Source organism: Aspergillus alliaceus, assembly GCF_009176365.1.
Source record: "Aspergillus alliaceus strain CBS 536.65 unplaced genomic scaffold BDW43scaffold_97, whole genome shotgun sequence".
NCBI classification, from domain to species: Eukaryota; Fungi; Ascomycota; class Eurotiomycetes; order Eurotiales; family Aspergillaceae; genus Aspergillus; species Aspergillus alliaceus.
The window spans coordinates 2,141-28,533 of NW_022474780.1; the positions used below are offsets into that span (position 1 = coordinate 2,141).

Genomic DNA, 26,393 nt, shown 5'->3' on the forward strand with positions numbered 1-26,393 from the left:
CCCCGCTCCAGGGTTATATACTCGCGCGCAAGGTGCTTTTCCATGATGCCCGTGCTGCTAATGTCGATGTTGCTGGGTGGCTCCACTGGCGTTGGAAGGTTCCGAATCACTTCAACCAAGCATGCCGCATACTGACGGTGTGCCTGAAGGTAGTCTGCGCTGGCCCCTTCTGATACTCTGCCTGATACATACGGGCATGTTCCTCCCACGTGCCGGAGGCTCAGCCTGTGCCAACCAGCCTGAGGTATACAAGCCTACCGCAGCAGCGGGGAAAGAATATGGCTCCGGCAGGCACGGCCACAGAGACTGCTTGATGGTGCTAGTGTAGTGGCACTTGGTGCTTCAGGATTGCCTGCCGGAAGTTGACCGCGGCCAGAGTCGCATGCACGGCTGCTGTGATGCTGATGTTTCTTGCCTCGGCGGCGGCGACAACGCTGACGGTGGTTGCGCGCGAGAAGATCAGCTCAGCGGCCCGGGTGCCTGCGGGAGGGGTGGAGGCATCCCCGCTATAGGGCACCCCGATGGCCCCGGCTGTTAGCACGAAAGTCCCCACAGCTCCATGGGCGATGCGTTTCTGCTCCTCAGTCACGGTGACCGGCATATTTCCGGCTTCCTCGACGGCAGACGCCAACTGGTCGACCACCCATCCCCAGTGGAATGAGTCGAATGGGTCTGGCAGTTGGCTGGAAAGGAGGGTGCCCGCGTGCGAAACCATCAGTTCAACGAGTTAGTCCAGAAGCAGCAGGCCGCCGACTCCGTCTATGCGCCAATGTGCGGTTTGCAGTAGTAGCTGACTCGCCTGAGGGATGTAGTAAAGCTGGGCGTAGGGAGTAGGTGTAATCGTGGGAATTAGCACATCAGCACAATCAGCACCAACCATGACTATGAAGGCTTGAGAGATCCATGCTTGAAGAGCATCTGACGAGGCGGGAACGGTGTAGACGACGTTCGAGTTGGAGGCATCCGGATGCGCGGCCAGACTCGGGCGCTGGAAGGCAGATGCGACCAAGCGTAGCAGATGAGTTTTGGCAGGAGATCGGACGAACGAAACAGCTTTGAACGTCCCAGAAGGACTGATCGCTGCTGTGTAGTTGACAGTCCAGTGTTCACGGGCGAAGGGATGGCCAGGGTCACTGACCAGTTTGATGAAAGCCTCATTAGTGCCAAAGGGCCGGGTGAATGTGTTGGACGTGGTCTCAGCTGGCGTTCATGGCATGGTGAGAGGTGTTGACGATCGATGGCTAGATATGATCATGAATACTATGTTATTATTTTGAGGGCCAAATTTATAGTCAAAGTAGGTGCCGGTAATGAGGTCAGATATAAGCATAGTTGCACTATTGGTCCTAAATCTCTGTCTAATGATGCCCTTCACCTTCAAGGAGCGTTCCTGATATTAGTATAAGATATGTTACATAGTATATACATCACTCCATAGTTTCAGGACTTACAGCGGTGTAGGTAGAACTTTGGTAGCGCTTATTATTCAAGGGCGCGTATTCTTTAGTGGAAATAAAAGAAAATGGAGTGGAAATACTACTATTAGTCATGGGCATGATATCTAAGGCAATATGGCCTACCTTGCGCTGTATTATTTTGTTCACCTGTCTTAATATTGTTGAGATGATCTGTGTTTCCTAACTTTTCTACCCTAGAGATCGAGTACTTTTTCTAGTCCTTGCAAGGGAAATTTCAGCATCACTTAGTGTCACAGGCTGACTGACAAAAGTCGGGCCTCGGTAGAAAGATCCGGTCGTTGATGACAGATTAGTATTTGATCTTCTGCTCAGTTGGACTATGGTCGGGATAGCAGCTTAAAAAGCCTGCAACTATTATCTCAGCTCCCTTCCTTACCTGTTGCTCTAAAAACATTCGCGATGAGTAATACCGAGTTAGGGACCATCCCGTCGCCGCAGTCAGTGACAACACCTTCAGCGTTTGAGGGCTGTGAAAGAGAATCACCACGGCTGCAGGATGTAGAGGGCGATGGCAGGCGAACAGAACAAGAGCTTGCACCCGTAGACGGAGGATCTGCTGCTTGGAGGCTGCTCTGCGCTGCCTTTATGTTTGAGACATTATTATGGGGTAAACTCATATACATGGACCGAATTCGATGAGGCTGATAGTATGGGATATAGGCTTCCCCCTTTCTTTTGGTGTCTTTCAAGAATACTATTCCAAAATCCCAGAGTTTGCCAACAATCGCTATATTTCCGTGGTGGGTACCATAGCTTCTGGATTCGGTTATCTCGGAGCACCAGTCATCATGCCTTTTATCCAGCGCTATCAGCGCTGGCGGCGGCATATGGTTTGCGTCGGCTGTATGTCTCATAATTTACTAGGATGTCGGGACATAAACTTGCTGACCTGTTTCCCAGGGCCGATTTGCATTGCAGGACTCATCTTAGGATCCTTTGCATCCACGTTAGAAGTGCTCATCCTGACACAAGGTGTGGCTTATGGTCTTGGATTCCTCATATTCTACTACCCCATACTCAGCATGGTAAATGAATACTGGATCGCCCGTCGTGGCATGGCGTACGGTATTCTTTGCGGTGCCTCCGGTGTCTCCGGGTGCATTATGCCCTTCGTGCTGCAAGCACTGTTGGCAAAGTACGGATACAAAACGACCCTTCGCGCTATGGCTGTGGCTCTCGCGTCACTCACGGGACCGTTAATTCCTCTCTTGAAGGGTCGTTTGCCACCTTCAGAGCGAGCCACTATTCCCAAATTTAACTGGTCCTTTTTTCGGAGTCCTCTATTCTGGGTCTACTCCGTATCAAACCTACTGCAAGGATTCGGGTACTTTTTCCCTTCTTTGTACCTACCCTCTTATGCATCGTCCCTAGGGCTCGGCGGCAAGACCGGTGCACTTCTCCTCGCGTTGATGAGCGTTTTTCAAGTCGGCGGTCAGTTTATCTTTGGTCTGCTGTCGGATCACAAAGTACCACTTAACGTTTTGGCGTGCTTGTCAACCGTAGTTGCGGCAATAGCTTGTCTGACTATGTGGAGACTAGCTCAGTCGCTCTCAGTCTTGATCGTCTTTGCCATTGTGTATGGGTTCTTTGGCGCAGGATTTACGGCCATCTGGGCGAGGATGAGCAGTGCCATAACCGACGATGTGACAGCAGCACCGATTGTTTTCAGCTTGCTTAACTTCGGGAAAGGTATCGGAAACGTGCTTGCTGGACCGGTTGGTGGCCTTCTCGTTTCCAGCGGAAAGCCGAGTGCAGCTTCTGCGTCATTGTCCTATCGTTGGGTTATCGTTTTTACCGGAGTGTGCATGTTCGTGAGCGCTTGTACCATCTGCTTGAGATATACAAAGTACCTTAGCACTTTCGCTGTTCGGTAAGAACGGAATGGTGACAAGCAGCATGGCGGTTGACGTTGACTTTGTGTGACGAGCTGAGACATTGCTGAAAAAGTTGATATTCTTCGTGTCCTATATTACCATATGCAAATACTGTAGCATGGAATCTCTACTACAAAGACAGACAACGCTATAAACTCTTCAATACTCCCTAGGCGTTAAATAGGCTGTCTATATATCTGGTTGTGGCTAAGCAAAGTTCAATGACAGTACTAAAGGTGAAAGAACTCATCAAAAGCTATCGTACTTTGACTATGAAAAGTTTAAAAGGTAGACAGTCTACATCTGCACGCTGGCCTGAGGCAAATGGCTATCGTTCAAAGGCTGAGCCAACATTGGACATAGAGAGTCCGAACCCCCCCCTAATAAGGAATTCATAGTTACTTTCGACCAGAAATGAATGTACAGAGTCCATCACGCTGATATGATAGCTAGAGACGAGCTGAAATATGACCATATAAATAATCCGGATAGATGAATGTCCCTCTGAATGCTCGCTAGTCTGTACGTTCCTTGTAGTAGCACTATCATTAGTCAAGTGTTGCCCTGGTAAGTCTACTTGTGGCTTATTTCAGTGCATATTAGACCTGTTGCTAACTACTGATTATTCTCAGCAGCCAGTACACTTTTCAATTCCCCCAAGATCTTCCTCTTCGTGTCCTCGTCAGCCCAGCTCATCTCAACCGCATTCCGCACCAGTTTGCCCATATCCGATTTAGTAAAACCGCAATACCTGTACGCCTTCATCATATTCCCATCAATCCAAACATCATGCATGTATGTCGGATCATCACTATTAATACAGAACCGAACACCCTCATCCCACAACTTCCTAATCTTAGGAAAAAGGACCTCCGTAGCCTGTCTGCGATGGTACGCATGCGGACAAAGCGTCAGCCCGATATTCCTAGCTTTCAATTCCGATATCAACTCGGGAGAATCAATAGCGTTAAGACCATGATCGATCCGATCCGCGCCCGCACCCGCACAAACGTCGAAGACTCCCTCGCGCATATGCTCAACCACATCCTTTTGGTCAACATCACAATGCATAGTCACATGTAAACCAATCTCCTTCGCAAGCCGAAACCCTTCTTCGAAGAGCCCGGGAGGTCGATCGTACTCGTTGCTCGCCAGTCCGACTGCATGGAACAATCCCTTGCCCTTCCCGTCTTTTGTCCGGGCCCACGGCAACGCAGCACGAAGCGCCTCAAGACCCTCCTCAACCGGATGGTCGCGCAGAAGACAGAAGATCCAGTTACTCTCCACTCCTAGCTGCTTTTCCCCGTCATGCTGAGCGCGGAGAAATCCATTCATGATCGCCTCAACGGGGATGCCGCGCGGAGTATGAGCCTGGGTGTCGAAGAACGGCTCGACATAGCGTACATTCATGCTTCTTGCCTTTTCGAAGTATGACATGGCCAGCTCATAGAAATCGTCTTCTGTGCAGAGGACTCGGCAGCCCTCGTAGTAGGTTTCTAGGAATGTGGGGGCGCCATTGTCGCCATTGAGCTCGCGGCGGTGGTTGTATGTTACCTTGTATGAGTCGAGAAGGGCTTCGTAGGTGGGGTAACGGAGGGGGACATTGTTTCTATGGGCAAGCTTCCATCTCAGCGCTGGTGTGAGTGTTCCCTCGATGTGGACATGGAGCTCAACCTTGGGTAGTGTGGCGATGAAGGGGTCTATTTCGAGGCCGTTCATATTGTGCCTTGGGTTGGGTTGGGTGTAGGGTTAGGAGGTAATTTGGTCATCGGTTTTATCCCTGATGTACTGTAGCTTTCGCGAGCAGGTTTATCGTATCCTGGAGATGTTGAGCAGGGTTTTCAATACCGATTCGAGTCATTCTTATGGCGGCACTGTCCGACGTTCGGCCGCTATTTTGATAAGAAAGAAGCGAAGGATTAACACTATAGCATATCCACTCTTTAGATTCCCCGCAATATCGTTCCATTGCGGCGGAAATCCTCCGAGCCTTGTAGAATTGGGGTAAATTAATAGGAATATTTTTGTACTACGTAGGGCGGCATTTGATAAGATAATTTGACTGTTAAAACTATGACCATAAAAATCTACATTCCAATCGGTCAATTTACCGACATCACCAGCTTATCGGCTGAAACCTCCGGATCTTGATAAGAATTTGGATCAATGGCGCACCCCCCCCCCCTTCCGTAGCATTATAAAACGCCTTTCTGCTTGGTTTCCTTTTCCCCGTCTGGTTTTTGCCGTGGGAAACAATATTCTCACTTGCAAAATTAACTCTAACTGCAAGACTCGTCATGGCCTCCTCTCAAGCTGTAGAGGAGAGCAATCATGATGGCAATGCCCACATCATTGCCTCTCGAGCGCTGCGCAAGGTTGACATGCGACTCATCCCCCTCTTATTCATAACGTACATGTTCAACTTCATGGATAAGACAATCCTCTCAAGCGCTAGCGTATTTGGCCTGAGAGAGGATACGGTATGCATCCCACCTTCTCATCCCTAGCTCATGAAACCCAAGCTAAACATATCTAGCACCTCGTTGGCCAACAATACAGCTGGGTATCCAGTATGTTCTACTTCGGCTACTTCTTCTGGGAAGTACCAACAAACTACCTCATCCCGCGACTCCCCGTCGCAAAGTACATGGCCTTCAACACCTTCTTCTGGGGCGCCGTCGTCGCCCTAACAGCCGCCTGCGTCAACTACGGCGGCCTGCTCGCCGTGCGATTCCTCCTCGGCGTCGCAGAAGCAACCATCACGCCCGCCTTCATGTTCATAACAACAACATGGTACACCCGCGACGAGATCCCCTTCCGAACGGGCCTCTGGTTCTCTGGAAACTCCGTCGGCGGCCTCGTCGCCAGCCTCCTCGCCTACGGCATCGGCCACATCGACCACCCCCTCCACCCCTGGATGTGGATGTTCATCATCCTCGGCCTGGCCACCTTCCTTTGGGGCTTCGTCCTCCTCATCTTCCTCCCCGACAGCATCTCCACCGCCGCATTCCTCACCCCCGAAGAACGAGAATATATGGCCCACCGCGCCATCATCGCTGGAACAGGCCGCACCGAGAAAACAACCTGGAAATGGCCCCAGGCCATCGAATGCCTCCAGGACCCAAAAACATGGCACCTCTTCGCCATCGCCATCCTCACCCAGATCCCCAACGGCGGCACCCAAAACTTCGGCAATCTCGTCATCAAATCCTTCGGCTTCACTTCCCTGCAATCAACCCTCATCAACATCCCCTCCTCCGTCATCAGCGTCTCCACGATAACAGTAACGGGCTGGCTAGCAGGACACTACCGCCAAATGAACTGCATTCTCATTGTCTGCATCGTCTCCCTCTCCATAACAGGCAGCGCCTTAATCTACGCCCGCGCCCACCACGTCCCCCTCGGCGCCCAATTATTCGGCTACTTCCTCCTCGCCACGGGACCTGGCGCCCTCCCATTGTGCATGTCCCTCGTGCAGGCAAATTACAGGGGCGTCACGAAGAAAATGACCATGACGGCGCTTATGTTCGTGGCGTATTGCGCGGGGAATATTGCCGGTCCACAGTTGTTTCGGGCGAGTGAGGCGCCGACGTATCAGACTTCGTTTCGGGCGATCTTGATCTGCTATATTATTTCGGGAGTATTGGCGGTCTCGTTGAGGGTTTATTTGCAGGTTACTAACACGCGGAGGGATCGGATGGAGGGCGTGCAGGGGGATGCGAGTTTGGCGGGGGTGGTTGGAGGGAAGGTGGTTGAGACGACTGGGGGGAGGAAGAATGGGGTTGAGGAGCTGGTGAGGTCTGTGGATTTGCGGCCGGAGGATTATGAGGATGTTACGGATTGGGGGACTGTTGGCTTTCGGTATCGGTTGTAGGGGTTGTGAGGCTTGTTTATGCCCCCCGAGTGTATGTGATTATACTTAGTGATTAAATCTGAAGAAAGGGTTTATTTGAAGCACTCAATACAGATAGGCTAGGAAATGTAGGTAAACGATTAGTTGCAGATACATCTGAGACTACTAGGTAAACCTAGATCCCGTTCTCATATCCAGTCCCTCCCGGACGTCTAGCCACAATCACCACCTTAGGAACGGAGAGCACCGCACCATGCAGACTGTCTTGAGACGCATCCCGCACAAGCTGCCGAACCCGTTCAGGCTGGCCATGCTCGTCCCTATGCGCGATCCCAGTCGCATGTTTCTCCTTCGCCATCAGCTTCTGGCTACTAAAGGCGCGGGCAATGTCCAGCTCCTCGCCATACGACTCCAGCATCGGCTCCACGAATACGACCTGCACTAGGAATCTAAGGAGATCAAGCATCCAGTCGTACTGACAATTAGAATACGACGTGGTATTGGTCTCCTCCAGCGCGTTTGCCTTACCGGAGGTGTCGACCATCTCGGCATGGACATTTACGCAGTTGAGCTCGTCTCACAGAAGGTAACCGCCCGGTTTTAGCGGGCGGAAGAAATTGAAGATGACGCGGTCCTTGACATCGCCGGGAAGGGCTATAAGAAGAAGACGCACATGCAAAAGGTCATATTTACCGACCAGCTCACTCGGTGCGTTTTCGAAGACGTTCCATTGCCGAAGTTTTGAAGATGGGGTGTAGCCACGCTGGGGCGGGGCCTTGTTAAGGTCGATATTGAGCCCGTCGAGCTGAACGTGAGGTAATTCGAGAGCGATATCAATCAACTATAGAATCCAATAGTACACAGACTAAAATTACTAACAATAAGTCTCTGTTCCACTAGGATGCGCTAATGCAACGCATGGCCCGGTCGGCTGATGGTCAAGTGGATCATGGGGAGCTACGTAGATACTGCTTTCCCTCCCCTTGAATGTAAGGGACCTCAGTGTTTCGTCGCATAGAGATAGGTTTAAGCCTTTGCATAGACTTACGAGTCATGCACTGAGCTCTCGCGATTGACTATGTCATAACAAAAGATGGAAAGGTGGCGTCCTTCCCCATACTCCCACCACCACGCCATTGCAAAGTACCCATTTCCAGACTAAGGATATCCGGTTCCTATCGAGAGGGATAATGCACAACGTCTCAAGATTGCTCAGATAGGAGTATTGATTCTTAATCTAGTAGTTCTAAACATCCATGCTTTTTCAGCTTTAGTAAAAATAATAGTAATGGATTAATCAGTCATAAGTGAGTATGTGTTTTGATAACAGGGTCTAGTTACACGCTTAATGGCTGAACATATATCAGCTTTCACGTAGTTAGCATCCATACTTACTATATTATAACTATACGTTGTTTTCTCTCAGCCCCTATTTGCTTATAAGGCGAGCCAACTGGGATGCCGAAATAGGGAACCCCATCGGATATCATGGATGGATGATTCATTCAAGGATCTTGAAAGTTTTCACGAACTACTACTCTTCTCATCTATCAGCCTAGAACTTATATACCTGGCCTTAGGAGGGAACTACTGGTCCTCGCAGGGCTACCCCTAAATGGGATGGAACCGGCAATATGTTTCCCCACGTAAAAGAAAGGACTTGCTCCGCAGGGTCCCGACTCCCGGGGCGGATCCGCCTCGGATACGACCCTATTTCTCCGCGGTTTTGTCTTGCCGACTCCACTCACCCCGAGATCTTCTTGTCATTCGCTTTCCATTCGGATCCGGAGAGAAAAAAGGTCCGGGGGACTTCCCAGATTAGTCATTATTGAACGTAACCAACTCACTAAAAGGTTGAAAAAGGAAAAAAATAAAATAAAATAAAGTGCACAGTGAAGGATAAGGAATGCAGCAGTCGGTGCTTTCTATGCGGAAGCGCGGCAACTCTATTGAAGATCCCCTTTCTTTCAACGACAGTCTTTTCTCCCTCTTGTCTTCTTCCTCTTCCTTTCTACTCTGTATTCGTTATTCTACCATCTATATCGATTTAATTTTTCCTTTCTTTCTATCGCTGTAATTCAAAGCAACTTCAACTCAATATTTGACTCATTTTGATGGCGACGGGTAAACGGGCGCGTTCAACCTCACCCCTGGACGAGTCGGCGGAACCCAGGGGGAAAAGGGCTTCAAAAGCATGCCAAGTGTGCCAGTCGCGAAAGATTCGTTGTGATGCCATGCGAACAGGCATCCCTTGCACGAATTGTAAATGGTATGGGCATGAATGCGTGGTTCCTGAAGGCAAACGGGGAGAAAGGCACAACAGGGTCTGGAACACTTCACTGGTACCAAGATCTACAATTCCAGCGGAGCCTCTGGTACGCCCTGAAAACCAAACCACCGCCGACTCATCATCCACCTCAGCTATCTTAGAATTTCTTGAATTAGACCTGCCCCTTGGCCTTCCTTTCTGCAGACCACAAAACAAAGCTCGTGCATCTCCCGCCAATGCTCAAAAACAGTCCCCCGGTTTGCCCGACTATATCAGCCCGCTGCCCTCCAGGTTAACGCCGGCCGATCTTGGGTATCTGCGGAATAAAGGGGCTTTGGTTATTCCAGAGCCCGAACTGAGGGACGCACTTCTGCAGAGCTTTGTCTTGTTCGTGTATCCGTTTATGCCGGTTGTTGACCTGGGGGACCTTTTCACCAGAATTAAAGACAACAATCGCAAGAAGACGGTCAGCCTCATGCTTTTCCAAGCTGTCATGTTCGCCGCCGTTACACATGTGGACAGGCACATTTTGACTGCCCATGGATACAATAGCAAGAGAGAAGCGCGGAAAGCGTTTTTCGATCGAGTCAAGCTCCTGTATTCCCTCGACTGTGAAGTGAATCAAGTCACACTGGCGCAATCGGTGCTCCTGATGACTCATTGGTATGAGAGTCCAGACAATGTAAAAGATACCTGGCACTACATGGGTGTTGCCGCTTCCCTTACGCGAGCGATTAGTATGGATCGACCACCGGAGCTGTCGCGAGGGTTATTGAAACGTATTTGGTGGTCCTGTTACATCAGAGATCGAACCGTGGCTATTTCCATGCGGCGGCCCATGCGCATCCGAGAGGAAGAGTTTGATATTCCCGAGCTTGAGCTGCAAGACTTCGACATAGGCTCTTGGCCGAAGGACTTTGGTGGGACATTGGGAACCTGGGAGCCCGAACGCTACGTGATGCTCGTGAAAGTCTCCATTGCTCTAGCAGGCTGTTGCCGATGCATTGCCCACATCTTAAACTGTCATTATGTCGCTACAGGAGGTCAGGTCGGCGCTACACAAGAAACCACGATCCGGCTCAATCCCAAGAGATCCGCTTCATCGCCCTGCGGGTCTATAGATTGTGACGAGGAACTTGAGACATGGTATAAAACTTTACCACCGGAGCTTCAGTGGCCTAAGCAAGGCTCTCCGCAACTGAGACTCTCCCTCTATGACGAGGCTATTGCCCTCCATGTTGCTACTCTATATGGGATTTACATCACCTCAAAAAGCACGCTGCACCGTTCTCTTTTGGGGACTCATCCAGCTGGCTCTAGATTGAGTTCCCTCTCGGAGAAAGTAGTTCGTGGCGCTGCTATGAAGATTGTCGACCTGTTCCACGATTTGGACGCCATTGGCCTTATCCGCTATCTTTCGGAAGCTGGAATCGTAATTCTCCAACCAGCGATTGCCGCATGGCTCTGCGATATGAAGTCTTCGAATCCATCAGCTCGTGAAGCCGGAGCTGAACACTTCCGATTTTGTACAGGAATTTTAGACCAGCTAAGCGACGTCTTTGTGTCAGCACAGAGTGTTTCCTTGTTTGTTGCTGCGGCTGCTCGCAAGGTCGGTATAGCGGTCAAAGGGTCCTCTACGGGCATCTCAAATGGCAATAGAGAAGATCCAACGAGCGTTTCCTCGGGGATGCAAGAACGATCAGCAGCCCAAAACTTCCGAAGGACAATGTCATTGCCTGCGACAAAGGTCAACCGCCAACTCGAAGAACCGACACCGTATGATGCAGCGGCGTCGCTCATTCCCTGTATTACCATGACATCTCACGAGCAAGCACTCTTCACGGAACTGGCGACTCTTTCAAACCCCGATGACCCGGTCGCTGAGAGAGGTATATCTTTGGACTTAATAAAAGCTCGTGACCCCGGTGAGCTTTCGTTGTTTGACCTTGGTCCTCCCAGCGAACCAGGTATGAATAACGGGATCCAACACTACCAGGATCGATCTACGGACAAGGCAAGCTGCGATGGTCTTAGTCCCGATTTTGATCTCAACGCTTTTTCTATTCCAGCAGAAGATGGAATGTGGAGCGAGTTCTGTGACCTCTCGCTACTGTTAACAAATTGACATGAATAATGATATGATAATACGTTCCATATAACGGAAAAACCTGTGTGTTACCGGCCCCCTTAGAATATAATAAACAGGCTCTGCTCACCCTTAAATTCAATGCTTCTCAATAACATGAAGTAGGGAGTATCCCCATTACTCACCTTTTGAAAGTCCAATGTACAAAGAGCCTTCGAACGAATCCAACTAGCATAAACATAAGCAGACACAAGAAGATAGACCTGTAATAACATTTCATTCACATCAGAATACCGGAACACTGGCCCTCCCAGTCTTAACACGTTCCATTCGACCTAGCAGAAGTGCTTCCAGCTCGGGCTCTTTTATAGCACACTGACGAGCGGGATCATTAGTCTCGACTCTCTGCCTTACACTCACTTCCTCCAGCGAACACACATCCCCAACCTCTCCAAGAATAACCGCGTTTGCAATCTCGACACGTCTGAGATGCAACGCATGCAGCCTTTCGTGACACCGACTACAAAACGTCTCTAATACCTTGAGTTCAAGCCCCTTTACCACGGTGAGTCTAAGAGTTCTCAGCGATTTAAACTCGATCTGATCCGCGATAACATGGAAGACCTGGGACTCGTAAAGATTCAGCTCCCTCCATCTTCTCCAGGACGGGCCCGATAAGTTCCAGCTCCGGCTGCCCGATATCGGTCCCACGAAGGCTTAACTCTAGAGACCGTATGGCTATAAGAAGCCCTAGGGCTTTCAGATACGTAGGCATGAACGCTGTTTCCAAATGCCGGTGGAGAGTTTCTCGCACATCCCAGTAACACGTAGGTGCTTCGTGGGAATACAAGGAATGCTCGAATCGGAAGATGAATTTTTCAAACCGCGTGAAATTGGGTAGAGCATGTTTTAGTGTGAAGAATTCTAATGCTTTGGTTGTGATTTCGGTCTGTTGGTTGAAGGCCTCCTGGAGCATGGGTTGGATTTGATAGGAATTCAGATCACTACCGGATGTAGTAGCCCAGCGTCCTTGGTTATTGACATATTCATGTGGTGTGTGGATATTGCCATGGAACTTTTCTGCGTCACAGATTTCTCTGGCTTCCCATTACTATCTTTCAATGTATTGCCCATCGAGTCGTAGGATGGCTTTCCGGTATTGAGAAACTTGTAGTATTATGCTGCAACGACTTGACATGGACTGCTAAAATGGGATTTGCTATGTTGTTCAGTAAGTTTAAACCCCGTTTTGAACATCCAACGGAGACGGATCTGTAGCTCTCATCAATGGATAATGCGTTGTGGAGCTTGTTGAGTTTTGCAGGTGTACGGAGCGTTGAATAATCTAGATAGCGGAGGATCTCCAGCAAGACCTCGCGTGGAAGCTGGGTAAGGGACTGAGAGGGAATCGTTTAGTGAGACTGTCTCATGACTTGTTCTCAAGCAACTCGAGCCCTGTGCATACAGTGGTATTCTAGGTAGAGGGGTATATGGAAATATTATAACCCAGCACAGTATCTTGAATTACTACAGTACTGTCTGAATATCAACTAATCAACATACCTATGACTTTTATATCCCGCAACAGAACAAAAACAGGCAGAGTAAGCAGATATAATCAAGCTGGGACCTAGAGACTAAAACTTGACATCGCGGGTATAAGCGGATGTTTGCTGAATTCCCTTGAGCGCAGAACTCCAATAGTGCTCGCATTGACCCAGCAGGTCTGGTGCACTCCAGAAAGAAAGCTTCTAACTCAATAATACTTCTTCTCCCATGTAGATTCAGGCGGGAAACTCTGATGATACTCCTCGTAGAGGCCGCGTTTCTATGTAAATATAGGAATTGGACACGACTTGAAATTAAACATAATGTCCTCCCCGGCTGTAGGATCAGTAAAGACCGACCTTGAGTATTGCTATCCACTGATAATACGGCCGGTTTTTCTCCGCCCATTCCTTACTTTGAAGCTGGCCTAGTTCCTTGTACGATATCTAAAGCTCCTAGGGGACAGGTCCCAGCAGATCACGCTCCTCATTCAGTTATAATATTAGCCGCCAGCAATCGAAAGCCTTTCTCCCACAAATCAGTAAGCCATCAGCTTCCCTTGCTACTTTCCGGATGCTTGTTCTCTGTATCACAGGTATCGGAAGCGGATGCGGGAGGCTTTCCATCTCTATTCTGAGCCTGAAAGCCATCTTCGGATGCTACTTTGGCTGAAAGATGAACTGACTGCAGGATAAACAATACAGAAACTAATCCTCGATTGTTAGGGTAGATTGCCTAAGTAGCAGGAATACTGGGAAATAATTATGAGTAGCTGGTGATCTAGAAGAGAGTCCTTACCCTGCTTGTAATATCATGAATAGTATATCAGGCAATAGGATCCCAGTCAATAAAATCCTGACGTAGATTACTACAGTTTCATATGATACTAGCCCAGAAGACCGACCTATCAAAGCCAAATGATAAACCTACAAACGGTTAATAAAAGCAGCATTTTCTATCCACTTCCTAGGCGTCTATGTTCAAAGACATTAGAGCCTTATAATGCCTTGAAAGGAAACGGGTACAGCTTACTACAAGAGCAAAGAGTGATTCTAATGTAATCCTAATGCAGTACTAATATAGAGAGAGAGATATCTAGTCTAACTCAACAACCAATAGAATCACGACCGTCCAATATGAATCAGCCCATTATTGGTTGTACTGGCTTTGACAACTAATAGGGACCATTGTCAACCTCTCAGAGGAAGACGGAGGACAAAGGACTGGTGAATATATTGGCTTTGGGCATTTTTCCTACGGCGAAATGGGATATGATGCCGTCAGCTTGGAGGCTTGGCTGGAAACGGGCGAAGTTTGCGAGGGTGAGTGGCGTAGATATGAAAATTTCGAAGCCATAGGCGCTTGGAAAAGCTGATATCTCGTATCCTGTTTGTTATACATGATGCTAATAAGATATTCTAAATACAAATGATGCCTCGCCATACTTTCTATATCGGTATTATCTACTCCCATATTAAAAGGGCAGTATGTCAATTCATTCAGCCGGTAAATAACACAATAGTCTCGTTCACTGGGCATCATGAAATGACACCTTTATGATAATAGCCTTGATACCCTTTGAAGTCCTTTGATAATCTACAAACAGATAACGGACCCATGCTCAGGAAACAATGGCAATCCCTGATAGCAACCGATCTATCCTCTCTACACTTCTTTGGCAGATGCTTCGTCCTTGGGTTTCGCAAAACAATCACCCCAGCAAGATGCAAAAGCGGCTGTGGTCTACTAGGTAGCAATGAACCTCGGTACCAGCCGTCTACTAAGGCCGCTCTGGGTATCTATATTCAAGGTTGTATCATCCTTTCCAAAGATACGGGCAAATTGGCTTTAGACCAGACATGTTCTATTCAACGAAGTAGTAAGTACTATTAATTTCCTCCAATGCAAGAAACGCAACAAACACTAGGTCTGAAGACATGAGAACCCGGAACGCCAAGGATATGTAGTTGATGAGTATGCACAGTATGTGGCAATTCGCATTGAGGTTGAGAGCACCAGGCGTCGACAACTCCCCCGCAAGTCCTCTATATACAAGATATCTAACGAATCCGGTCTAGTTTGGCGCGGTTCATTGCAATCTGGTCGTCGACGAAGTCGCTCTATAACAGTATTAGATCCCAATCTATAATAACAGTCGAAAAAGGAGAGATTTACCTTTTGCATGATACGCTCCAGATGGCGGTTCTGCTCATCCAGCTCACGGCCCGTCGCCTTAGAAAGCCCATGCAACCGGCCTGCGGCTCCAGAAAGCAGATCCAGATTTTGCTCAATCTCGTCCTCCATCCCCTCATCCTCACTGTCCGCCTCGAACTGGTACTTGGCACGTTCGGTGGCATTCGTTCGCACCTTTCCGTTATGCTTGCCGGCTTCGCGGTCAATCTCTCTGAAAGTGCGCTCCATACGCTGGTTGGTGGAGAAGGCTTCCTTGCGAGTGCCCTCACGAGTCTCACGCTCCTCTCGATGAGTATTCAAGATCTTCTCATCACGGTCTCGGCGACGACGCGCGCTGGTGAATGGGTTCGAGACGTGGACGGCGAACATGCTCTTATTGAGCGTCTTCAACTCTTTAGCCTTCTCCTCAGCAATGCGTCCTTCTATCGTAGCGATATCCAAGCTCTTCTCGGTATCGTGAATCCGTTCGCCTTGGGCACCCAGACGAGCAAGAGTCTCCCGACCTGTCTCCTCAGCCTGTGCCGCAATACGGAGGGCATTTCGTGTGGATGCCACATCGCCCTGCTTGATGAACCGGATGTCTTGCTTGATGGTTTGGATTTCCTCCTCTTCTTCTTCCTCTGCGGTAAGGTGGCGTTCCTGGTATGTCGAAGTGTTGTATGCATTGCTACCGCCACCGTAGGAGGGAGTACCCTCCGAGTATGGGGGAGGAGGACCACCCTGGGTCTGTTGCTGCGCTCTTTCCCTAGCTCCCCCAAAAAGTGCATCTCTCCCAGCATCGCTTGGGTCATTGGGATCGGTGCTGCCCAATCCTCCATAGCCACCTGGGCCATACCGGGACGCAGCAGGGGCGGGACCACCACCACCGAATCGATCACCTCCGTATCCACCCTGGTTTACATAGTTGTTGGGGGTATAACCTCCTTGGAGTTTGTTATCGCCAGGAACGTTCCCGCCTGCGGGGCTATTCCTGGCAGGTGGTTGTTCACCTGCCGGTAGGGGAGCCACTCCGGCATTGATCTTAGCTTTGGTGTAAGGGTCTGTTGGGATAGGTTTTGCGTAGGGGTTCGCCGGAGGCGCTGGGCTCTTACTCTTCGATCGAGAGCCAAAGAGTGCAAGGCGGTTATGGGATTCGTCGCCGTCGTCCTTCTTGCGTCCAAATACCATCTTGTATTCTTGTATTAGAACCAGAACTAAGTGCAAAACGGGTATAAAGAGAATAGAGGATGCCCAGGGATCACAGCAAAAGATGTGATTGAACTGAGAGTGCAAGAAGCCAAAGGGACGAAGAAGGGACGAAGAAGGGAAGAAGTGAGACAGGAGGAGTGGAAATGGTGAAACTGGAATTAAAGGAGAGTCTCGTGAGGAATTAATTGGATGGAGAGTCGAGACTCCTGTGGCGGCCAGTATTACCAGTACGCATTGTCTTGCTTATCGTTGGGCACTGATAAAGACCGTGACAGTACCCATACGGTATGCAATTCTCCATCTGGCACTTCACTGTGGCAGTGTCCGTGGGCGGTGTATCCACTAGGCCGGACTCGGTTTAGCGTGTGTAGTAACAAAGCCTCAAAAACGACAACCGCCGAAAACGTTGCCTTCACCTTGCTCTTCTCCCAATCACACGTCCTCAAGTGCTTTCCCGGCAGCCATGGCGCCGTTTCCTGGGTCTGATGCTGACTATTTTAAGGACAACGCCCGTAGGGTTCTGTTGAATCTGCTTGAAGGCGTGAGTAAGACTGGATTTCTCAAGGCACCAACAATATCTCGGGCTTAGCTGAAATTGGTGCAGGTGCGTGGGAAGAAGAACCTTGTTGTCAGCCAAGATCTGGCCGGTCCAGTCGGGCTTTTTGTCAAGTTCTCTCTACTCCAGGAGTACGGTGTAGACCGCGTGTTCTTACTGGAGAATTGCAATGTGGACTCTTCTCAACGCAATGTCGTATTCCTAGTTCATGCTGAAAAGACACGCCAGGTGCGGACCGTCGCAGGTATGTCATTTTCTGATCACCACTGCCTCGAAGTCTCGTAGATTCGATTTTTACCTGCTCGTCCTGCCCATGGCGAAGCGCATACTCCACCTACTACGTGGGACGAACAGTAGATTACGCAGATGCATTCATACTCTACGTAGTCAGTCCAGAGATCCCTAAATTAAGAAAATTGTTTAATCATATCAGCTCATCCATAAGGCTTTCTTTCTCAATTTCTCCGACTGAATGCCATCAGAATGAGCTGACATTTACTTTAGACCAGATTAAACGCTTACAGCGCAATGGCAATGTTGAACATGAATTCTCTATATTCTGGGTCCCAAGACGTACCCTTGTAAGCAATGCAATCCTGGAGGATGCCGGAATTATCGGAGATGTGAACATTGCCGAGCTTCCCTTGTACTTCATGCCTCTGGAGCAAGATGTCCTGTCCTTGGAGCTGGAGGACTCGTTCAGCGACCTGTATTTGGTAAGTATCAGCCTGACTTTGTAAAGACATGTTTATTGATTGTCGCAGCACAAGGACCCAGGCTGTGTATATCTTGCCGCCAAGTCTCTTATGGGCCTCCAGCAGCGGCATGGTTATTTTCCCCGTATCATTGGCAAGGGTGACAATGCACGACGACTAACTGATCTCTTACTGCGTATGAGAAGGGAGCTTGATGCTGAAGAGGGCTCAGGCCTGACTGACCTCAACGCAAGAGGACTCCTCCCAAGCTCAGATACCGAAAGTCTGATCATCATTGACCGTGAAGTTGACTTCGGCTCTGCCCTCCTCACACAGCTCACATATGAAGGCTTGATCGATGAGACCGTCGGTATCAAGCACAACCAGGCGGACGTGGACACAGCCATCGTTGGTTCATCACCAGTCCCTCAAGCACAGGAATCTTCCAAAGCACCACAGCAAACATCTAAACAAAACCAAAAACGTAAGATTCAACTAGACGCCTCTGACCAACTTTTCAGCCAGCTCCGTGACGCCAACTTCGCCATCGTCGGCGACATCCTGAACAAAGTGGCTCGTCGCCTCGAAAGTGATTACGAGAGTCGCCACACAGCGAAGACAACAACCGAACTTCGCGAGTTCGTCAACAAACTACCGACCTATCAACTAGAGCACCAAAGTCTCCGAGTCCATACCAACCTCGCGGAGGAAATTATGCGCAACACCCGCTCAGACATTTTCCGCAAAATCCTAGAAGTCCAGCAAAACAACGCTGCAGGTGCCGACGCAACCTACCAACATGACGCTGTCGAGGAGCTCATCGCTCGCGACGTTCCCCTCAAAACCATCCTCCGCCTCCTATGTCTAGAATCCTGCATGGCCGGTGGTCTCCGCCCCCGAGACCTAGAAAACTTCAAGCGACAGATCGTCCACGCCTACGGCCACCAACACCTCCTTACATTTTCCGCCCTCGAGAAAATGGAACTCCTCCAGCCTCGTTCCTCCGCTACAGCCATGCTCCTCCCGACAACAGGCACCCAACCTGGCACAAAAACAAACTACAGTTACCTCCGAAAACACCTCCGCCTCGTGGTCGAAGAAGTCAGCGAAAAGGACCCCAACGACATCGCCTATGTATACAGCGGCTTCGCCCCACTGAGCGTCCGCCTAGTCCAATGCATCCTGCAAAAGCCATACATTCTCTCTCTCATCAGAGGCGGAACAGCCGCGACTTCAACTTCTCCCAGCCTAGCCAGCGCCGCATCCCCCGGCTGGCTCGGATTCGAAGACGTAGTCAAAAGCGCCCGCGGCGCAACATTCAGCATTGTTCAAAAGGGTGATGATAAGGCAATCCGTGCCCGCCAAACGCTCAGCGGAAATAACGCTACCAAGACGGTTTACGTTTTCTTCTTAGGCGGCATCACATTCACGGAAATCGCCGCGTTGCGATTCATAGCCGCGCAGGAGGCACCACGCAGGAAGATCGTTATCTGTACCACGAGCATTATTAACGGGGATCGGATGATGGAGGCTGCGATTGAGAAGAAGGATTTCAGTAAGATGGAATGAGCGGTTATGGTTTATGAGCACTTTGCGTGTAATTGTTATGCAAATATTGATAATCGTCATGACTAAGGTAATAATCATGAGAATGGTACGCTGGGCAATTAGTACATGTGGCGGTAATCGGGTAGTGTACTATTTTCAATTTATAGTATCTACGTAATTAATATTTGAACGCGGAATTCACGCCCATCAATCGTCCCTGATACCGTTCCATCACCTCCCCTAACTTGACCATCACACCAGCTGCCAGCGTCCTCAATTGTTCTCTAGGTTCGTCACCCTTGGTTGCAGGCGTGCGATCGAAAACACCACCCGCCCATTCACGTAGCTCAATAACTTGCGACGCGAACTCGGTGGCGAGTCGTTCCTCACCGGAGGACCCTGAAGCGACATTCAAGTCTATTAACGCGAGATAGAGAGCCAGGAGTGAAGAGAGAATGGTTGGATCGTCAACGAGGGGGCGCGAATGGAGAGAGAGGAGGAATGACAATGTGTCCTCTGTGACGTTAGGGAGGTAGGGAGTGTGAGGACCCATAGTAGAGAGAATGAGGGTCAGGGTTTGTATGAATAAGGTCAAAATACTGGGTGTGAAGAAGGGATTATATGAAGGAGCCGTCGACCTGTGTTATAATTGTTAGCAATGCACTTCTTACATGGCCGGTATTGGCTAAATGGAGCACTGACGAAGAAAATTGCAGCATCATCATCTCAAATCGGCCCTTCAGAGGATGAAAGAATCCTTCGGCTAGAACCTTGTAGAGATCTTTGACAGTAGACTTCTGTCGTTGGGCCTCTCGCTGCTGGCGTCGTTTCTCGACTTCCATTCTAGAAGAGAACGTTCGGACCTTCAGCGCGTTCGGGCCAGAAAGAGAATCTGCGGCGTTAGCCGCCAGTGGTTGGAGGGAAGTTTGTGCCAGCTTCTTTGTTAGACTGGCAATTGGAGACTCATTACTCGAGTACAGAGCTTCCAAATTGGCTGGTAACTTCTTGGACGGGAAGGATGGATCTGGCATCATTGGGAGACCCAGTGTTTCAGCGTCTTTCTCCCCGTTTCCGGCTAATTCACGAGCACTCAGGCCTAGACCGGTTAAAACTGCCGATCGCTGGACCTGGGATAAGTCTCCATCAAAAAACATTGCAGAAAACCATCGACCCATTTTCAGTGGCTGGGATACGATCAGGGCGATGATGCTTTGAAGCCGATATTCGTGGAAATTGGGGGATTTGCTTTGCTCCTGTAGGCCAACTAGAACAAGTGCTAGTTCTGCGGTATTCTCAGCAAGTTCGGTCCCAAAGCCAGTTTTGCGTCTGATCAATGAAGGAGCTGTGCTTATAGCCAGTTCAAAGCGTTCTATATTCTCTGTGTCTCTCAGATAGATTATAAGGTCTCGGATGTACCTAAAGGCTGTGTCAGTCGCACATAAAGAGTAAAGGTTGGTTTTGTCCAGCTTACACTGGTGCTGTTGGCTTGTTACGTTGAACCAGCGTGGGATCCTCATCTGAATCGTAGGGGTCTTCATCGGGCTTTTCGTAGGGAATTAGATCATCATCTTCTTCAGACTCTTCATTTTCAGACTTTATTTCTTCGATTGCCATGATCTTCGCTGTTCGCTGAGGCGGCCTCTTTTGATTATTCGTTGAGGAAGTAGATGACTCTTTCACTTGTTTTGGGGATTTGGATGTTAAGTCAGTTGGCGACTTGATTGATTCCAGAGACCCAATGTTGTCTTCGACTTTGATCATATTGAAGTACCACAAGGCCTCGTCACTCTGCATTTCTTCGAGGTCGAATCTCATTGCTTTCCCCGGCTGTTCAATGAGTTGCGAAATTGACATTCCAATGATCATTCCGAAGAATCGGGCTTTAGAAGACGAAGCGGCTAAACGGTTGGATACGGTACTGAGAAAGATACTCGAGCGCCCTATCTCCATGACAACACTTGAATCAAGTCGCTTAAGGTAGCCCGCCGCCAGAAGTAGAACTTGGGTATTCGCTAATACAGGTTAGTATCTAGTACTTCGTCGCTCGGCCATTGTTGAATATACCTTCCTGGCTCACAATTGGCGCGTGTTTAATATAGAATTTGTCACTGGACTGCTCCAAGCTCTTCTTGACCAAAATCGTCATTACATCTATGGCGCACAACGTTAATACGGTCTACAAGATGGTTCTAGGCTGGGCTTACCCTTTTGGTCTGCAAAACTAGCCAACAACGCCCGCCGTAGGCCAATGGTCTGTATTGAGCCGCCCTGGCCTTTCGACAGCCAATCCAGAAGCTGAGTCTGAATATATTGACGTCCACCTATGATGATAGAGCACAATGTCGCAACACCACTAACAAGCCGGTTTAAAATGCCTTCATTACTTCCATTGGCCAGTGGAACCAGGAAATACTTCTTTTCCAGGTCGCGGAATGTCGATTCCAATACCGCAAGCTGTTCCATCGACCGGAGTTTATCGAAAAGAGCATTGTACCGCTCTCGGAGAGTCTCAGTAATGAGAAGTCCGGTATACACCTCGCGTACCATGTGATCTGAAAGAATTGTTAGCATGAGAAATAAGACATGAATAACGCCAAGTACCTGTATAACCAAGGCTCAACGCTCGCCCAGTCAGGGATGCGACAGCTTTCCAAGCTTCGTCCTTGTTGAGATCAACTTTTGAGGCCATATAGCAGATATTAGTCCCCAACCATGATACGTATTGGGACCCATCTCCAATCCATGTAACTGAATTTAGACCGCCACAGTCCTTAGCTAACGTGAGCGCTTCTGCTGTAGTCGATAAAACTTTACTAGCAGCAATAAGAGACACAAATTCCTTCCATGCAACCTGCTTCTGAGTCAAGTTGCTGTAAAGTGCCTCAATATCTGTATACAGGCGCAAAGTAAAATCTTTGGGCTTCAAGAGGGCGGAAAGAACCGCTAGAATATCTCTAATCTGGATTTGAGAGCCCGATGCTCTTGCATGCTGGGAGGACGACCGCGCTGCAGTTATAAGCGAGCGAAGCTGAGTTACTAAACAGCTTACACCAGAAACACTGCTAAAGCATCTCAACAGGGCAGCTCGTAGCTTATGGTCCTCTGATGTGGACACCTTCGATCTTGCATTCAAAGACGCCCAATGATCGGGAATCGTAATTGTGCCTAAGGCATTGAGTATCTGAGCTGTCAACGGATTTGGAATTCTAATGTCAAACCGTTTTGAGGTTACGCTTCTATTTGACGGATCCAGTACACTGAGGATGCGAGAAAGATCGGTGCGGTCAGGTTTCGATTTCAGTGCCGCTAATATATAATCTGCAGATGTTGGATCTGCACCAATATCGGGTTTCGGAATAGCTTCACGGCTACCCAGTTCATTGACAGGTCTATCTTTGGAAATCGACAGAGAAGGGTCACAGCCTTGAGTAACTGTTTTAACCTCTGTCAATAACCCGTCCATTTTCTGAGAATGACTGACTTTGGGGGGAGTAAGATGAAATCGTGAAGGTGGAGGAAATTGTTGTATAAGCGGAGGGGTCACGTGCGGCGGAGTGTATGTGGAACAATCATTCATTCAGCCAGTCAACAACCTGCCCTCTTATTTCCTGCTCTTGTTTCCACCAAACCTAGGCTGTCTGTTTTATAATCCTGGAAGATTGGGTGGCTCTTGTAAAGTGTACCTGGCGTTTTTATTTATTTCCTCTAAAACACCCTTTTCACTGAAGTGTACGATTCATACCTCTGGCGTCATTAACCACGGATGCGGTGAATCAACTAACCAAGGAGAACTATTATAGTTTGAAATTCTATAGAGCGCACACTTTCTCCAAAATGACTTCTTCTCTTCGGTGGTAAGGTGCCTCCTAACCCTACTCTCATCATAAATAATATTACTCACTTTTTGCAGGAAACACCTTCACCAGGTATTAACCAAGCCGGGGCCTTTCAGCGATGAAGACTGGGTGCCTGGTCCAGAGACAATCCGCGCTCTGGAAACATCAAAGATTCTGTATGTACCAGAAGCAATAAGTCAAGTTCCTACCTCTAACATAATTTAGAGTTATGTATGTATATACAAGCTCCTCTAACCGATCGAAATGGCAACTAAGTGGGATCATCCTAGCGGGGCTGGAGGTCTAGGCTGTGAGATTCTGAAGAACCTCGCTTTGTCAGGCTTCAAAGATATCCATGTTATTGACATGGGCAAGGTTTCCCTACAAGTCTCAGTTGTAATAGCATAGCTAACTGGAATAGACACTATCGACATCTCAAATCTGAATCGTCAGTTTTTGTTCCGTCAATCTGACATCGGCAAACCGAAAGCCGAGGTCGCAGCAGCCTTTGTAGAGAGTCGAGTCAAAGGCGTCAAAATTACCCCATACGTAGGGAGGATTCAAGATAAGGATGAAGACTACTATATGCAGTTCAAGATAGTCGTCTGTGGTCTCGATAGCATAGAAGCCAGAAGATGGATCAACGCAACCCTCATTGGCATGGTTGATTCTGAGAACCCCGAGAGCCTGAAGCCGCTTATTGACGGAGGAACTGAAGGTATTAAACGTGTGTTCTCTGAGGTACTACGCACGGCTAACGAGGAGCAGGTTTCAAGGGGCAGGCGCGTGTTATCTTACCAACGCTGTCTTCTTGCATTGAATGCCAGCTTGATATGCATGCCCCCCGTCCTGCTGTCCCCCTGTGCACTATTGCAACCATCCCTCGACAGCCCCAACATTGCATCGAATGGGCGCACCAAATTGCCTGGCAGGAACAGCGCAAGGATGAGCCTTTCGATAGTGACGACCTAGACCACATTGGCTGGTTGTACAATGCGGCACTTGAGCGCGCGAAGCAATTCCACATCCATGGCGTCACTTTCCAGATGACTCAGGGTGTGGTAAAGAACATTATTCCCGCAATTGCCTCCACGAATGCTGTCATCGCTGCTGCGACCACATCTGAGGCGTTGAAGATCGCCACCTCATGTAACCCATACCTCGATAACTATATGATGTACGCCGGTGAAGAGGGTGTGTATACCTATACGTTTGAGGCTGAAAAGAAGCCCGATTGCCCGGTCTGCGGAAACCTCGCGCGTAATATGACCGTGGATCCAGACATGACGCTGGAACACTATATTGACAGTCTTGGGGACCTACCGGAAGCTCAATTGAAAAAGCCCAGCATGAGAACGGAAGAAAAGACGCTCTACCAGCGTTTCCCTCCCCAGCTGGAGGAGCAGACAAAGCCGAATCTGACGCGCAAGCTCAGAGAACTGGTGGAGAACGGGCAGGAGATCGCGGTCAGCGATCCAGCTTACACGATCGATTTCCGCTACCGGCTGGTGTTCAAATAAGGTTCATAATGCATTACTTCAAATGAGACATGAGTCGTTTCGATAAACACAAGATTTTCCCTCTAGACAAAGGCTTCAATATCAATTGTGCTTTTTCTATATGTGACAAAAATCGCCCTTTCCAGACTCCCAACATAGGTCTTGACCGGCTTTTCATAAACTGTACAAACTCGCAAAATAACGACAGAACCAACGCCGACCATGCATTAAGAACTTTGACATGAAGTGCAGGAATTAGCGTAGAACACCTTTACCGCATGAGGTCCGCCAATCCCCTCTTCCACCTAGCGCATTTGAGCTTCATCACCTTCACGCTCTCCAAGAAAAGCACATCACTCTCAAACTGGCCAGTGCTCTCAATGTTGAAGATGAAATGGTCGCGCACACGACCCAGCTTCACCTTGCCTTGGAACTCCTCGTGTCTCAGACACTCTCTGCTAACGGTATCATTGAAGGCATCGCGGACAACCGCCTTTGTCTCACCCTCGTGACCTTCGTATCCGCTTCCTTGCTTCGCCGCATCTTCCAGAGTAACAGACTCCAAACCAATCACACCCTTAGGGAAGCACTTGGCGAACTTCTTAGCATCTTCTCCAAGGATTGGGCGCAGGATTTTGATTTCGGGCAGCAGACGATATGTGGCGGTAGCAACAGGCGAGAACTTCGCATGGTCGGCTCCAATGCCCTTGATACAATGCAATTCCATATCAATCTTCTGACCAGGACGAAGCTTAGCAATCAGGATATCTGGGTTGACCGGCTGAATGGCTGCCTCGCCGATGAAGAACTGTTCCTGACGTCCGACAGGGTGGAAGGTAATATCTCTAGCGTAGACGTGCGCATTGTTGTACAGCTTGCGGGGATCGGTTTCCTCGGGGTCGGCGTTGGGGTTCTTAGTACATTCGATATCCAGTCGCAAGACGATCGTGTTGAAATCGGCAGGACTGCTGCCGCTCTCGGGATCATCCTCGGTAGGCTTATTGAACCAGCGCATCCAGTTGATACCCTCCACGGAACCCTTCAGTGGAATCAGACCTAAACGCTGTGCGAGAACTTCATCCTGGATGACAGAGGTATTATTGTGGACGAAGACGAACTCGATGGCGACAGTGGGCACTTCAGCCATAACAATACGGCGGAAGGCATTGGCGATCGATGCGTCGATGCCGACCAGAGAGAAGGAAGATTCGAATCTTTCGTTGCGGTGGAATTCAACTTTGAAGTCCTATGAAGTAGATAATGTAAGCGCCCGCAGAACGTAAGGGCGAGAGCGCGGGGTTGAATAAGAATTGGAATGAATAAAAGGTTGGGAACTATACATTTTTGAATTTATCCAGGTTCCACTCGTGCGACTCACCCGGCCAGTGACCTGGGAAGTCTGTGGAGGGGATGTTGGAGACCGTTTCTGGGTTGATGTCGATGATCTGGAGGATTGATTAGTATGGTGAATAGGGGAGAATTGCGTGCATAGGTAAAATTACCCTCCGGCGATCAAGCTCCGCCTGCGAAGGGACGAGAGGCGCCATGATGTTTGTGTAATCGGTGGGTATCGAGTCGTTGACGATATGGAGGGAAAGAGGGAAAAAAGTTCTTTAGAAAACCGGCAGTATGTCCGCAGACCGAAGGCGGAAAGTTATACTCATTATACTGCACTCGATATTGTGAGTGTGTCGGCTAGTATGGGTGCGCAATAGGTGGCCTCCCGAAGGCCAACCAGAGGCGGCCTGATGACAATAAGCTCCTCATCAC

General features: G+C 49.1%; 11 protein-coding genes across 11 annotated transcripts; 5 read left to right on the forward strand and 6 right to left on the reverse strand.

Annotated features, from left to right (window-relative positions):
• Positions 1–254: 254 nt before the first annotated feature.
• BDW43DRAFT_294739 (uncharacterized protein) lies at positions 255–864 on the reverse strand. Its single transcript, XM_032043984.1, has one exon. The coding sequence runs from the start codon at positions 713–715 to the stop codon at positions 320–322; it is 396 nt and encodes a 131-aa protein (XP_031893994.1). The 5' UTR covers positions 716–864; the 3' UTR covers positions 255–319.
• A 1,013-nt stretch (positions 865–1,877) lies between these two features.
• BDW43DRAFT_317070 (major facilitator superfamily domain-containing protein) lies at positions 1,878–3,352 on the forward strand (the record flags this gene model as incomplete). The annotated part of the gene is made up of 3 exons (XM_032048453.1): positions 1,878–2,085; positions 2,139–2,321; positions 2,379–3,352. The coding sequence occupies 3 exons, from the start codon at positions 1,878–1,880 to the stop codon at positions 3,350–3,352; spliced, it is 1,365 nt and encodes a 454-aa protein (XP_031893995.1).
• Positions 3,353–3,967: 615 nt separating this feature from the next.
• On the reverse strand, positions 3,968–5,326 carry BDW43DRAFT_324149 (adenosine deaminase family protein; the record flags this gene model as incomplete). The annotated part of the gene is made up of 1 exon (XM_032049898.1): positions 3,968–5,326. Exon 1 carries the CDS (start codon positions 5,069–5,071, stop codon positions 3,968–3,970), a length of 1,104 nt encoding a protein of 367 aa, XP_031893996.1. The 5' UTR covers positions 5,072–5,326.
• Positions 5,327–5,649: 323 nt separating this feature from the next.
• On the forward strand, positions 5,650–7,226 carry BDW43DRAFT_304813 (major facilitator superfamily domain-containing protein; the record flags this gene model as incomplete). The annotated part of the gene is made up of 2 exons (XM_032045673.1): positions 5,650–5,832; positions 5,889–7,226. The coding sequence occupies 2 exons, from the start codon at positions 5,650–5,652 to the stop codon at positions 7,224–7,226; spliced, it is 1,521 nt and encodes a 506-aa protein (XP_031893997.1).
• Positions 7,227–7,380: 154 nt separating this feature from the next.
• On the reverse strand, positions 7,381–7,749 carry BDW43DRAFT_317073 (uncharacterized protein; the record flags this gene model as incomplete). The annotated part of the gene is made up of 1 exon (XM_032048454.1): positions 7,381–7,749. The coding sequence occupies one exon, from the start codon at positions 7,747–7,749 to the stop codon at positions 7,381–7,383; it is 369 nt and encodes a 122-aa protein (XP_031893998.1).
• A 1,353-nt stretch (positions 7,750–9,102) lies between these two features.
• Positions 9,103–11,661, forward strand: BDW43DRAFT_294747 (Zn(II)2Cys6 transcription factor). Its single transcript, XM_032043985.1, has one exon. The coding sequence runs from the start codon at positions 9,320–9,322 to the stop codon at positions 11,597–11,599; it is 2,280 nt and encodes a 759-aa protein (XP_031893999.1). The 5' UTR covers positions 9,103–9,319; the 3' UTR covers positions 11,600–11,661.
• Positions 11,662–14,421: 2,760 nt separating this feature from the next.
• On the reverse strand, positions 14,422–16,829 carry BDW43DRAFT_294749 (putative plasma membrane SNARE protein (Sec9)). Its single transcript, XM_032043986.1, has 2 exons — positions 15,284–16,829; positions 14,422–15,228 (listed from the first exon to the last, which is right to left on the reverse strand). The coding sequence occupies exons 1-2, from the start codon at positions 16,466–16,468 to the stop codon at positions 15,169–15,171; spliced, it is 1,245 nt and encodes a 414-aa protein (XP_031894000.1). The 5' UTR covers positions 16,469–16,829; the 3' UTR covers positions 14,422–15,168.
• An 89-nt stretch (positions 16,830–16,918) lies between these two features.
• BDW43DRAFT_256707 (Sec1 family protein) lies at positions 16,919–19,422 on the forward strand. Its single transcript, XM_032039880.1, has 4 exons — positions 16,919–17,030; positions 17,094–17,289; positions 17,550–17,761; positions 17,810–19,422. Exons 1-4 carry the CDS (start codon positions 16,953–16,955, stop codon positions 19,307–19,309), a joined length of 1,986 nt encoding a protein of 661 aa, XP_031894001.1. The 5' UTR covers positions 16,919–16,952; the 3' UTR covers positions 19,310–19,422.
• A 44-nt stretch (positions 19,423–19,466) lies between these two features.
• Positions 19,467–22,865, reverse strand: BDW43DRAFT_317078 (telomere length regulation TEL2 family protein; the record flags this gene model as incomplete). The annotated part of the gene is made up of 6 exons (XM_032048455.1): positions 19,467–19,926; positions 19,991–20,704; positions 20,760–21,300; positions 21,353–21,439; positions 21,493–21,840; positions 21,890–22,865. The coding sequence occupies 6 exons, from the start codon at positions 22,863–22,865 to the stop codon at positions 19,467–19,469; spliced, it is 3,126 nt and encodes a 1,041-aa protein (XP_031894002.1).
• A 26-nt stretch (positions 22,866–22,891) lies between these two features.
• Positions 22,892–24,769, forward strand: BDW43DRAFT_256746 (NEDD8-activating protein UBA3). Its single transcript, XM_032039881.1, has 7 exons — positions 22,892–23,017; positions 23,089–23,142; positions 23,199–23,300; positions 23,350–23,355; positions 23,415–23,494; positions 23,546–23,842; positions 23,893–24,769. Exons 2-7 carry the CDS (start codon positions 23,123–23,125, stop codon positions 24,642–24,644), a joined length of 1,257 nt encoding a protein of 418 aa, XP_031894003.1. The 5' UTR covers positions 22,892–23,017; positions 23,089–23,122; the 3' UTR covers positions 24,645–24,769.
• BDW43DRAFT_256755 (DNA-directed RNA polymerase core subunit RPC40) lies at positions 24,770–26,213 on the reverse strand. Its single transcript, XM_032039882.1, has 3 exons — positions 26,126–26,213; positions 25,964–26,068; positions 24,770–25,869 (listed from the first exon to the last, which is right to left on the reverse strand). The coding sequence occupies exons 1-3, from the start codon at positions 26,168–26,170 to the stop codon at positions 24,895–24,897; spliced, it is 1,125 nt and encodes a 374-aa protein (XP_031894004.1). The 5' UTR covers positions 26,171–26,213; the 3' UTR covers positions 24,770–24,894.
• Between the last annotated feature and the right edge of the window lie 180 nt (positions 26,214–26,393).

Coding starts and splice junctions, on each gene's coding strand:
- BDW43DRAFT_294739 (XM_032043984.1), bottom strand. CDS start 715: ATGGTTTCGCACGCGGGCACCCTCCTTTCCAGCCAACTGCCAGACCCA.
- BDW43DRAFT_294747 (XM_032043985.1), top strand. CDS start 9,320: ATGGCGACGGGTAAACGGGCGCGTTCAACCTCACCCCTGGACGAGTCG.
- BDW43DRAFT_294749 (XM_032043986.1), bottom strand. CDS start 16,468: ATGGTATTTGGACGCAAGAAGGACGACGGCGACGAATCCCATAACCGC. Junction 15,229..15,283: donor TGGAGCGTATCATGCAAAAG/GTAAATCTCTCC, acceptor ATACTGTTATAG/AGCGACTTCGTCGACGACCA.
- BDW43DRAFT_256707 (XM_032039880.1), top strand. CDS start 16,953: ATGGCGCCGTTTCCTGGGTCTGATGCTGACTATTTTAAGGACAACGCC. Junction 17,290..17,549: donor CCAGGTGCGGACCGTCGCAG/GTATGTCATTTT, acceptor CATTTACTTTAG/ACCAGATTAAACGCTTACAG. Junction 17,762..17,809: donor CGTTCAGCGACCTGTATTTG/GTAAGTATCAGC, acceptor TGATTGTCGCAG/CACAAGGACCCAGGCTGTGT.
- BDW43DRAFT_256746 (XM_032039881.1), top strand. CDS start 23,123: ATGACTTCTTCTCTTCGGTG. Junction 23,143..23,198: donor ATGACTTCTTCTCTTCGGTG/GTAAGGTGCCTC, acceptor CACTTTTTGCAG/GAAACACCTTCACCAGGTAT. Junction 23,495..23,545: donor TATCCATGTTATTGACATGG/GCAAGGTTTCCC, acceptor TAACTGGAATAG/ACACTATCGACATCTCAAAT.
- BDW43DRAFT_256755 (XM_032039882.1), bottom strand. CDS start 26,170: ATGGCGCCTCTCGTCCCTTCGCAGGCGGAGCTTGATCGCCGGAGG. Junction 26,069..26,125: donor CGGAGCTTGATCGCCGGAGG/GTAATTTTACCT, acceptor TCAATCCTCCAG/ATCATCGACATCAACCCAGA. Junction 25,870..25,963: donor ACCTGGATAAATTCAAAAAT/GTATAGTTCCCA, acceptor TCTACTTCATAG/GACTTCAAAGTTGAATTCCA.